The 12,219-nt window shown below is 54.4% G+C and overlaps 1 protein-coding gene across 50 annotated transcripts in view; it reads left to right on the forward strand.

The window, feature by feature from the left end:
- Nucleotides 1-12,219, forward strand: part of ZFAT (zinc finger and AT-hook domain containing) — a 383,679-nt gene that overhangs the window by 60,725 nt on the left and 310,735 nt on the right. For 43 of the 50 annotated variants that reach the window (XR_014842957.1, XR_014842958.1, XR_014842930.1 and 40 more), the window contains 2 exons: nt 4,867-6,332; nt 7,135-7,367. Coding sequence is in view for 11 of the 50 variants with exons in the window: in XM_085021015.1 (XP_084877141.1) it covers nt 4,867-6,332; nt 7,135-7,367 (1,699 nt within the window). In the remaining 39 variants the exon portion in view is untranslated. The remainder of the gene's footprint in view (nt 1-4,866; nt 6,333-7,134; nt 7,368-12,219) is intronic. The other 7 variants (XR_014842963.1, XR_014842967.1, XR_014842964.1 and 4 more) reach the window with 1 other exon arrangement.

Here is a 12,219-nt window from a genome sequence, read left to right on the forward strand (position 1 = left end):
ACCAGGTCACTGGCTCAGTCGTGATTCGTACCTGCTGATGCAGATGGGCAGACTCTGATCACCTGAGCACCACACACATTTTCCCAGCTGAGAGGAAAGAAAGAAAATGCCAGAGCCCGTGGGTTCCCTCTGTTTCTGGAAGAGGGGAGACGTGTGCTTGGGGAGAGGGTAAGCTTGAGCACCACGCAGACCTGGGTTGGCTCCAGACCCTTCCATGAGACTTTAGCTCGGCAGATGAAACGCCTGTTGTGTGCCAGGCCCTGGGCATGTGAGAGAGAGTAAGACAGGTGCAGCCGCGCCCAGCTCAGGCTTTCTGGACTGTGACTGGACACAACTGATTTTGCCTCCAAGCCTCTCTTACACCAGCCACAAGGGTGTCCAGTAGACTCTGCCTTAGGTTAGGGGTGGGAGTAAGTGACCGCATGTATGGAAAGTGCTCTTAGCAAATTATAACATCGTGTTGTCTGGGATGCGCCATTGATTTGTAGCCTCAGTCCTCTGTTCTTGCAGATGCGGGCAACTGAATTTATTGATGAAGTTGTAAAAATAGGCACTCCTTTGGCAACGCTGAAATAGAATTAAATTTGAAGATCATTCTTGTTTCAACGCAGGGTGATTTGTAGACCTTAGTTAATTATCTTCATAATATTTCAAGGTCTGTTGGGAACGTTTCAGACAAACGCTAATCTAGTCACAGGTAAATATGCTCAATATTTCATCAATAGATTTAGGCTGTTTTCCTCTTGTCAACCATTCTATTAATATTTTATAGTCTAAATTATAAAATAGTTATGAAAGATTTTTTTGCATGATTTTGCTTTGTAAAATAGAAACACAACTTTTGGGTTATATCAATATAACAGTTAGGCTCTCACGTATGACATAGACTTATTACATAGAAAATTTGAGAGGAAAAACAAAGAGGAGTTCTCTTCGTGGCTCAGCAGTTAATGAACCTGACTAGGATCCATGAGGAAGACAGTTCGATCCCTGGCCTTGCTCAGTGGGTTGGGGATCTGGTGTTGCTGTGAGCTGTGGTGTAGGTTTTAGATGCGGCTCAGATCCCGCATTGCTGTGGCTGTGGCGTAGGCCGGCAGTTGGAGTAGCTCTGTTTCGACCCCTAGCCTGGGAACCTTCATGTGCAGCCCCAAAAAGCAAAAAAAAAAAAAGAGAGAGAGAGAGAGAAAGAAAAGACAATTTGAGAAGCCCAGAAACCACGAGGAAGAAGGTCATTAATCTCACTACCCTGAGATAGCCACTGCTAATATTTTTAGTGTTACTTCCTTCCAGCCTTTTTTCAGCCCATGTATTTCATAAATCGAATTTCATTTTATATGTAATGTTGCATCCTGCTTTTGATACTTAGTCGCATTATACTTTGCTTGGTTGCTCAGATTCTTCACCACCCTGTTTTGTAGTGACCTGCTCCAACGTCATGCGGGTATCCTGTGACCTACCACAGCTTCCCACATTGCAGACAATGACATCTCTGTAAAATGCCCATTTGATTGTCCCCTCGAAGGCCTCACGCTGCTGTTAGGAGAACTTGGCCTCTAGGGTCTTCCTTGGCTGCCACTTCTCCAGCCTGGACCCCCTCTTTGGCTTCCTCTGGTTCTCTGGGCTCCGGGATTTGCTCCAGCCATCTGGGTCCTTTTTATTTCCTTGATCTCTCCTTGCACGTGTCTCTTCTCCCCACTGGATGCCCCCCCTTCCCCTCACTTGGTTAACTCCTGTTCGTATTTCAGCTGCCTGCTCAGATCTCTTCCAGGCAGTCTGCTCTGTCCCCTAGTCAGATCAGTGTGCCTTGAGCTGGGCTCGTAGAGCATCCTGCTTCTTCCATTGCAGCCGAGAGCCAGTGGCCCTTATGCACTCCTTTATATGGTTATTAGGCTGGCCCACCCCTTCCTGTAGAAGGTGAGCGCCGAGGGAGCATGAGTTGGGTTTGTTTGTTTGTTTGGCTGCACCTGTGGCATATGGAAGTTCTCAGGCCAGGGATCAAGTCTGAGTTGTAGCTGCAACCTACGCCACAGCTGCGGTGAGGCTGGATCCTTAACCCACTGTGCCACAGCAGGAACTCCGAGTTGGGTTTGCCTTTGTCCTCAGTGCTGGGAATACTTCTTTGAATGAATGCATGAATGAGGGAAAAAACCCACGCAAACAAACTGGTTCCCTGTTTGGAAGCTTCAAACAGCTTTCCGCTCGGAACTATGGTGAAGAATCCTGCACCAGGCGCCTTCGTTCAGATTTCATATTCTTTCTTTCGATGGATTCCCAGCAGTGGACTAAGTGGACCAAGGGCTCTGATCTCTCAAAGCTCTGCCGGGATGCGCTGTAAAGTGCAGTGGATGAGCGCCTCTCTCAGGGAAGAGGGGACCTTTGGGGTGAATAACGTGCTGGGACTCAGGGGACAGCCCAGCTCTGTGATTAGTTCCCAGGCTTGCACTTGAGAGCTGACGCTGGCTGCTTGGCAGCTCCTGCCACTCATTTCCTGTGGCGGGAAGCAGCACTGAGGGCTCCACCAGGCATTCGTGTAATAATACGAAAAATCAGAGCCAGAGGCTCTCCTAAGACCGTTTAGACCTTGTCCTGGAGAAGGAAATACTGTGATCTATTTGTTTAATTAACATTTTGAGTCCAGAGTTTCTTCCTGGAGTCAAGAACGTCACCTTCCGGATGGCTTTGTCATTTGAGAAGGATCCAATTCGTTTCCTTCTAGTGGCTTTGGGCTTCGCGTGCAGGCCCAGGGCTGACTTTCAGATTTGACTGTTTTAATTACATCATGGGACTTGTGCTCTCTGGTGTGTATGGACCGAAGCGCACTTAAACGTCTTTCATTTAAACCTGAGGCTCCCTCTGTCGACCCAGCAGAGTTGTGTGGATAGTTCCCTAAGAATAGACTTGACAGTTACGGTGGGTCCAGCCTAACAGTGTCTGATTAATGGCACTAAATGATGGTGAGTGTTCCCGAGGACCTAGCTGGATAACCTGCGCAGAGGCCAGATGGAGGAGTTACAGAGAGAGGCCGCTCCCCTGTCTCCTGGGCTCATCTGCCCATTCCTTTTCTTGTGCGAGTTGCAGTACTTTGGTGACTGTCATTTGTTGACTTGGGGAACAACGCACACCTGCTCCAGCAGCCGTGGAAGCCCCACACAGGAGGGCTTCCCCATGTGTACGGTCACTCTGGGGCAAGGGTTGGTGTTCACAGCATTTTCAGGCAGTGGGAGAATGTGGGAGAATGCGCAGGCTCAAAAGGTGGGCTGTCTGCCTGGGCTCACATTGCGGCTTCACCACTGACTGTGTGACCTTGGGTAAATACTTAGTTTTCTCCCCCGAAGAATGGGCCCAATGACAGGGTTGAGATGAAACACTTAGCAGAGTAATTGTTAGCTGTTACTCCTATTAGCATCTCACTCCGCATACACATTGCTGTATCAGGAGAGCGCCTCGGGCTTTTCATTCTCCATCACTATACAAAATCTAACACAGTGCCTGAACACACAGGCAAGTGTTAATAAAATGGCACGCATTTATTAATGAATGGTGTTTGAGTTTAATCATTGACGATTGAACAATAGCCTTCTTTTCCCTGAGTTCTGAATCAGCCGAGATGGAGGAGGAGGCTAGAGGTTCTCACATCAGGTCCAGGATTGGTGGAGCTATGAGAAAAGAGAGCCTGGGGCAGGTTACACTGAGCTCCCGCTGACCGTCCTGCAGGGCTGGACCGCCTGGCCCCCTCCCCTTTCTGTGGTCCTTGACTGCTGCTGGCTGGACACACGGAGGCCCATGTGGCTTAGCGCCATCTGCCATCCGTAGCCCATGCACATGAGTGCTCAGCAGACAGGAAGGAGTGAGCTCAGCTCTGGAGGCTGAGTGCTGTTCCAAACTCCCCGCCAGAGACACAGTTCCCTTTTCTGGGGGCAGGGGGGCGAGTGAGGACAGCGAGGAAGGCCAGGGGTCTCTCACCAGTGAATGGCTCTCACGTGGAAACTCGCAGCAGCGAGAGCGTGTTACCCCTGTGGCTGATTGAATGAGTAGACGAGTCTGGATTATCAAAGCTATTGAATAAGCCCAAGCAGGTTGTGTCTAGTCTCATGGAGCAGACTGAGTTCCTTCCATTAAGACTGTCCTGATACAGTCCCCCGGGATCCATGCAGGTCACCTTTGGCGCATGGCTGGCTCCTGTGTACCCTCTGAATGACACCTCGTCCTCCTCTTGCCTCCCTCTTCCTGGTTCTGCATCCCCTCGAGTCAGACCTCTCTTCCCAGCTGCCTTCATCCAGGTTGGAGGGCTCCTTCTCTTATTTCCATGTGCTCCTGTCACAACTTCCACACCGTCGTGCAGCCGTGCGCTGACCTGGTCCCCCCTCCCACCCCGGGCTGTGAGCCCCTGAGGAACAGGGATCCACTCCTCTGTCTCTGTGTGCACCCAGTCCACGCCGGGACCTCCAGTCCTACCTGTTGATGAGTGAACACATCTGTCCATACTCAGCCTGGCTTAGCGCACATTTTTGTTTTGTTTTGTTTTGTTTTTAATGGTTGCACATATAGCATGTGGAAGTTTCTGGGCTAGGAGTCAAATTGGAGCTGCAGCTGTCAGCCTATGCTGCAGCCATAGCAACTCAGGATCTAAGCCTCCTCTGTGACCCACCCTGCAGCTCACAGCAACGACTGATCCTTAACCCACTGAGCAGGGTTAGGGATCGAACCCTCATCCTCATGGATACTAGTCGGATTCTTAACCTACTGAGCTACAAGGGAACTCCTGAGGGCGGTTTAAGCCTTGGGCACTTGGCACCTGGAAGGCGGTGGGGCTCAGCAGGAGGGGCAGGGGCTCCAGCTGTAATGGGTGCTGTCCTCTGTTCCTAGGCTCGGGCCCACCCAACTCAAGATCTTCACCTGTGAGTACTGCAACAAGGTCTTCAAGTTCAAGCACTCCCTGCAGGCCCACCTGCGGATCCACACCAACGAGAAGCCCTACAAGTGCCCTCAGTGCAGCTACGCCAGCGCCATCAAGGCCAACCTCAACGTGCACCTGCGCAAGCACACGGGCGAGAAGTTCGCCTGCGACTGCTGCTCCTTCACCTGCCTGAGCAAGGGCCACCTCAAGGTGCACGTGGAGCGGGTGCACAAGAAGATCAAGCAGCACTGCCGCTTCTGCAAGAAGAAGTACTCGGACGTCAAGAACCTCATTAGGCACATCCGGGACGCGCACGACCCGCAGGACAAGAAGGTCCAGGAGGCCTTGGACGAGCTCTGCCTGATGACCAGGGAGGGCAAGCGGCAGCTGCTCTACGACTGCCACATCTGCGAGCGCAAGTTCAAGAACGAGCTGGACCGAGACCGCCACATGCTGGTCCACGGCGACAAGTGGCCTTTCGCCTGCGAACTCTGCGGCCACGGGGCCACCAAGTACCAGGCGCTGGAGCTGCACGTCCGGAAGCACCCGTTCGTGTACGTCTGCGCACTCTGCCTCAAGAAGTTCGTCAGCTCCATCCGGCTGCGCGCGCACATCAAGGAGGTGCACGGCGCCGCCCAGGAGAGCTCGGTCTTCACCAGCTCCATCAACCAGAGCTTCTGCCTCCTGGAGCCCGGCGGGGACATCCAGCAGGAGGCCCTGGGGGGGCAGCTGCAGCTGGCGGAGGAGGAGTTTGTGTTCCAGGGGGTCAACGCACCCAAGGAGGCGGCCCGCCCTGGGGACCTGAGGCCCGAGCAGGGGCGGGAGCAGCCCGAGGCCCCCGCAGAAGGGCCCGCCCCACCCATGTGCTCGGCCACCGCCCAGGCCGACGCCGCTGCCGCGTCACCCTGCGAACTGGCGGCCTCTGAGGCGTCCTCGGACCTTGGTCTGCACGCGGGGGTTTCGGATGAGTTCTTGTTGCAGAACGACGCCGCCGCCTCTGCTGAGGCCGCGGCTGCTCCCGAGAAGACCGTGGACGCCCAGCAGGGAGGCCCCGCCCCGCCCCCACCCCCGTCCCCTGGAGCGGACCGCCCGCCACTGCCGTCCACGGCCAAAGGCGTGGGGGCAAACCTGGAGGCCCAGGGCGCTGAGAGCCCCCCGGCCGAAGGGCAGAAAGTGGCCGTCCTCCCGTCCGATGGCCCAGATCCCGGCAGCAGTCTCAGGTCAAACCCAGCTGCGGCCTCAGACCCCCCTCCGGGAGCAGATGAGAAGCACACGGCCCTGTGCCAGCCTGACTCTTGCTCGCCCGCCCCCGAGCACCGGGCTGGCATCACCGCGTTCATGAAGGTCCTGGACAGTTTACAGAAGAGGCGGATGAACACTGGCCTGTGCGAGAGGATCCGGAAGGTGTACGGGGACCTGGAGTGTGAATACTGCGGTAAGGGGCGCGGAGCGGCGCCGGGGCGCGCGGCTGGGGCGCCCTGCCCAGCAGCCCCGGCCGTCCCCGCCTGTCTGCGGGTCGGCTGGTGTGTGCTTGGAGCCCGTGTCTCTTTGCAGGGAACGCCAGAGCGAGCTAGCCGGCCTTCCTAGATAGTCAGAGGGGTGGCCAGGTCAGCGCGTGGGGTCTGTGAAGAAGCGGGGGTGGAGGGACAGCGGGCCGCGCGGCTCGGCCAGGGTGCACGCGGAGGCGTGTTCCAGGGCCTCGGCCCGAACTCTAACAAGCAGCACCTTCCTTCTGGCACACGACGAGTTTAAAGTCCAGCTTTAAGTTGTGGCCGTGTTCTAGATGAGCAGAGAGGTCACAAAAGTGGCTGCAGCTCCCGGTAGGAAGACCCTGAGTGCAGCCCTCCCAGCTTGCAGTGGAAGCACAGCCTGCGAGCCTCCTCGAGCGCTGGCAGGACTGGACAGAGATGGCCCAGGTGTCCGCAGAGTTTAGAGCCTCTTTGATTTTAAGCATGTGCGTAATGGTATTTGGCACCGTAACTGGTCGTCAGGAAGCATCCCTTTCCTCCTCTCCTCGCTCTGGAATCCTGCAGACGTAGCAGCACCCATAATATTGGCAATCTCCCACCTTTGATAAGTCGTTTCCAGACAGAGATGTAGTGCAAAGCGTGAAGGGTGACCCGGACAAGCACGCAAGGGAGAGAAGTAGAGTAGCTAAAAAATAATAATAATTAAGAAAAAAATCAAATTCAGGGTAAAAGAAACTTCCTTGTTCTCATGTGAAAATATTTTTTTAGGCAAACTTTTTTGGTACCAAGTGCATTTTGACATGCATGTCCGCACCCACACCCGGGAACATCTGTATTATTGCTCCCAGTGTCATTATTCTTCCATCACCAAAAACTGCCTTAAACGCCATGTAATTCAGAAACACAGTAACATCTTGCTGAAGTGCCCCACTGACGGCTGTGACTACTCGACTCCAGATAAATATAAGCTGCAGGCACATCTTAAAGTTCACACAGAGCTGGTAAGTAGCAAGCCCGAGCGGCAGCCCGTCTCCCCTGGGTGCTCCCTGCTTTCTCACACTGACGCCTGGGGAGGTGCTCCTGCCTCCTGGGAATGCAGGGTGCCAGCGTCCAGCCCCGAAAACAGAGAGGTCCCCTCACAAGACAGGCTCTTCTCTGTACCAAGGCCTTCACCCCAGGGTTCCTTTCACAGGGAGAGTCTCATCTTGGAAAACAGATGAAATCGAATATGTTTGCTTGCTATGCAGATTTTTCAGCATCGGAGAGTCTGCAGGAGACAGAATGGAAGGCAAGCGAGGTTCTTAAATGGCATTTTAAAGTGCTACGTTAATTCAGGGTGCTGTCAACATTCATGCCGATAAATATTGTTTAATTCTTTAGTGGGTGATCATGTAACACAATGACTGAGTGTTTATTTTAGCAAATCCTGCTCTAACTTGAGCCGCTGATGCCCAAGAGTGATTTGAGCAGACACACCCGGCCCCAGAGGTGGGTCTGCTTCCATTGCAGTCCTTCCTGCGCCACAAAGGAAGGAGCAAGGGGAGGCTTCGGAAGCTTGATGGGCCACTTCTGTTTTCTGGCCTCAAGATCCCTAAGGCCCCAGCAGTCTGTGTTTACCTCTGTAAACCAGGGTAACTTTGGGGTGCTTTGGGTTTAGTGCGTAGGAAAGAGCACGTGCTTTGGGGTTAGAGACCTGGATTCAAATGTTATCTCAAATAAGGATTCGCACAGACCATGTGATGCTGGACAAGTAAGGCAATTGTCCTTTCTGAGACTTGGTAGCCTTCTGTATAAAATATCTAAAAAAGTATAGATCTGTTTTTCTCACACACACGTATATATTCACAGAGATGCACAGAGATATCCACACATGTTATACACACCCGCACATGTACAAGTACGTATCGCACGCGCCTCTAAGCACATTATGCATGTACACACATGAACGCACGCGAGTATATTCGTGCGTGTCTGTGGATCTTCTGGGTTCCCCGGAGGTTAGAATGGAGGGCTTTGAGTTCTCTACTTGGCTCGGTGCTTGTAGACTCCCGACTAGCAGCTCCTGTGTGTCACCTGGTCCCTCAGTACGTGCCCCTCCCCGTCGTGTGTGCGTTGGGGGGCATGAAGGTGTGTTATTCCTGTTCACTTGCAGAACTGCGGTTACATGGGGACTGCTTTCGGGATCCTCGGAAAACTGAGGCAGGGCAAACTGGGGTGGCAGAAATCATTTCTGTGACTTTGCCGGAAGCTCTTAGGAAATCCAGCCGAATGAGGCCGGCCTGAGAACTGGGTCCTCCGGGGCAGCGGGGGAGGAGCCAGGCCGCCGGGGTTTTGACCATGGTTTCCCCACCCACTGTGCACTTGGCCTCGAGAGGGGAGTCCTGTACCTGCTGCGGGCCTCGCTTACCCCTCCTCAGAGGAGGAGCCAGAACAGGGCCTGCCTGGAATAAGCCCTTGAGGCCACCCGCTGTTAGAATCACTCTTGTTTTTCCCCCATGTCTTTTTGGAGCTTGTGGCCGTGAGTTCAGAGATGATGAGGCACAGGCTAAGGACTGGCATGGGCAACCGAGTTGTGAAAGAGGGCCCGCCTGTTAACTCCATGCCCATCGCATATGTCAGGGAGCCAGGGTCAGCTCGGGTGTGGCCTTGCCCTTGGATGCCAGAAACTCTTCCTGGCCTCCTCCAGCCTCGTGGTCAAAGGGCCGTGTCGGGAACATGCACTGAGAGCATTGACCTCGATTTCATGTGCTTTCATTTTTCTTGATGGACTGGCGTTGAAAGAAGCTTCTCTTTCCAGCTTTCTGTAGTTACGGTTTTCCCTTGCAGCAGCTTGTCGCTTCCATGTTGGTATTTGCGACGCATGTGGGAGGGGAGGGAGGTAACAGTGGCTGTGTCCATCCCGTGGTCCAGGCCCTCGTGCGACCCTCCTGACTTCTCACCACCTCCAGGAGTTGGGGATCACTCCTCCCCTGGGGAGATCAGCGCCTTCTGTCCAGGGTCAGCTGGTGACGTGCCACTCGCCCACTCTTGGTAAGCGACGCAGATGGAATTCAAGCCCCCGAGCTTGTCCTTGCCCCTGCGGCCCATGCCCGCTTTGCAGGGCCTGTCACTCGTGGCAGCCACGCTCTTCACACCTGACTCGAAGGAGGGCGGTGGAGGCGGGCTGTCCCCGAGGGCAGCGACTGCGTGGGTGCTGCGCCTCTTGCTGCATTTCCTGCAACATCTCTACAGTCACGGCAAGAGAGGAGCCTGGGACAGAGGAGGAAGCGCGGCTCCACCGGCCTTGTGAGAAAGGAGGTCGTCCTGAATCTCATTCCTACTCACGTTTCCTTAGAAGTTGGTAGCGTTTCGTTTCGGTCTTTCCTCCCACGCTTCGTGGTCATTTTATTTGAGACACTTTAAAAGGTGAACGTGCTTTTGCTGCGTCCGAGGCGCACTGCAGGCTGGGGACCGCTCCAGAGGCAGCCCGGTCCTGCATCCCAGGCGCTCTTTGTTCTGCGGGGGGTGAGAGAGTGAACAGCAAAGGCCATGGGGCCAGGCGGGGTGGGGGGAGCAAGGCCAGTGCAGAGTGCCCGTCCCCGCTGAGCCCCCCTCAGGGGACCTGGTCCAGGTAAGGGGGAGATGCCGGGGGAAGGGCCTGGGCTCCAGGAGTAGGATTTGGCCAAGGGAGGCGGACAGCACAGGGGTCCCAGCAGAGCAGACGGCCCACACCAGGGTGGGGGGGCCCTTTGCGTACCTCGGGATAGCGAAGGACCACGCATTGCCCTGAGGCAGGTGGGCTGTACCGCCATAGCACTGCTCATGAGAACAGGTTCCAGTATGTCGAGTGTAGACCACAGTTGTCTTTAGAGCCTGTAAACTGTTGCTGTGATGAAGCCACAGGCACCGAGATGTTGGCCTGGTGGAAAGACCTTCCATTGTCTGTCCTCGCTCCTCTCCCCCCGAGTCCTAGGCAGCCACTCTTCCACTTTCTATCTCCGTGGACTCGCCCCTGCTGGACCTCGTGTATAAAAGGAATCATCAAATGTATAAGTACCACACCCACTTTCTCAGGATGCTGTGGAGGCTCCAAAGAGAGCAGGGATGGGTTTTGTGGCCAAAGGTGCCCAGCGGCCGCTGCCGTGGGCCCAGGACTCTGGTCAGCAAGGGTGTAGCTGGCCGGGAGCGCGGGGCTGTTCCGACCTGGGCTGGGCCCCGTGTCAGTGGGGGCCTTGCTTTCCTGGCCTGGGACGCAGAGGTGGCCCGGGTGCGCTACAAGTCTGGTGGCTCTCACATTTGATCCAACACTTACCACTGCCCTGTGTTAAAATCTGCAGATTCCCATGCAGGGGAAGAACTAAGGGAACCTGAAATAGAGCCTAGCTCTCCCTCCCCAAATGGGCCTGGGTTCGTGTACAGCTGCGGGCTGATTTGGCCAAGGGCCTGTTTCTGTGACTGTCCACAGCCGCTGCCCGGCTGAGATACCCCCAGTGACTGGGATGCGTGTCCAGTGAAGGCAGCCTCCCCCCCCCGTCACCTGCTCCCTCCCATTGGTCACCAGATGCTGTAACTTACAGTCAAGGATCCAGGAAATCAAGGGAATGGGGGGACCTCGTCAAGGGAGTTCTTCCATGGCATTTCTGGAGCAAACCCATTTTTTTTTTTTTTTTTTTTTTTTTTTTTACAGCACTGTGCAAACTCGGTGAAAGGGAGACTTGAGAAAACACGATTTTTGCACGATAAAGAGGGACTTTGGGTTCTAAGATGTTGGAGTTAAACTCCCAAATTCCACAGCTGTGATCTCTGGCAAATTGCTTAGACTCCATGAGCCTCAGTTTTCTCATCTGTGAAGTGGAGCTATGTTATTTCTCCTACCTCTCAGGACTGTGAGGATGAAACTGGAAAATGAGTGCAGATCCCAGGTCAGAGTTTTTCAGTCCCCAGGTCATGTTCCATCAGAGGGCTGTGAAGTTAGGTGAGCGGATTACAACCAGTATGTCTTAAAAACGAAATGGAATAGGGCGACGTGGACACGGTCAGCACTCTTTGCCCGTAACAAGGTGGGAAGTACTGTTTTCTGACACCTTCGTTTCCATGTTTGCTGTGTTTATGTGTCAGCGGTGTGCACATATGTTCTGGGTGTCGCCGTCAAGTGGGTGACCTCCTGTGTAGGTCACATTAAGTACGCTTATAAGTCATTCACCCTGACGATGTCATTTAGAACATCCTGAGTCAGAAGTCCTTGGTGGGGGCAGTTGTAATGAGGGCGATTCCTGGCTCAGACCGCTGCCGTAATGTGGGGGGCGATCTGGGAACCTGTTGCTTAAGTAAGTTCATGCTGACACAGACATTGGAGACAGCAGGAGGTTGAGCTGACGGAGGATGTTCAGGCCGTGTCACTGAGTCCCCCTCGGTCTCCAGCTTGCGGTCCTTCTCAGAGGATCTCACAGGTCCCCAAGGCTAAGGGCACTGGCGAGGTCACAAGCCCTCGCCTGGGAGGACGGGCACATTGTGGTGTTGCATTCTGACCCTGCCACCCGTCGGCGGTGTGACTTCACTACCTGAGCTCCCTGACCACCGCCTCTGGGGTGTGAGATGACATCTGTCGGGGACACGGCACAGGTCCAGGCAGGCGGGGAGGCTGGTCTGTGTCTTTTCGGAAGTGGTGGCAGGAGGAGGGATAGTAACAGTGGTTGCTCCTGGTGCTTCCGTCCAGGGTGTGGGGGCCTTTCTGCCGGTGCTCAGAGTGAGAGCCGCTCTTAGAGGGGAGCGCGGTCTGTATGTGGCTGTGGAGGTTCCGCGTGTATAAACTCTTCCATGTGCTTTTGCGAGAAGTAAGCTAAACTAATGCATTGCCAACACTGCACGAAGAAG

The sequence above is a fragment of the Sus scrofa genome, chromosome 4 (assembly GCF_054392235.1).
Source record: "Sus scrofa isolate SSC_HxYL_T2T_F1_AM1 chromosome 4, Sscrofa_HxYL_maternal_Yorkshire_Landrace_v2.0, whole genome shotgun sequence".
Classification (NCBI taxonomy): Eukaryota; Metazoa; Chordata; class Mammalia; order Artiodactyla; family Suidae; genus Sus; species Sus scrofa.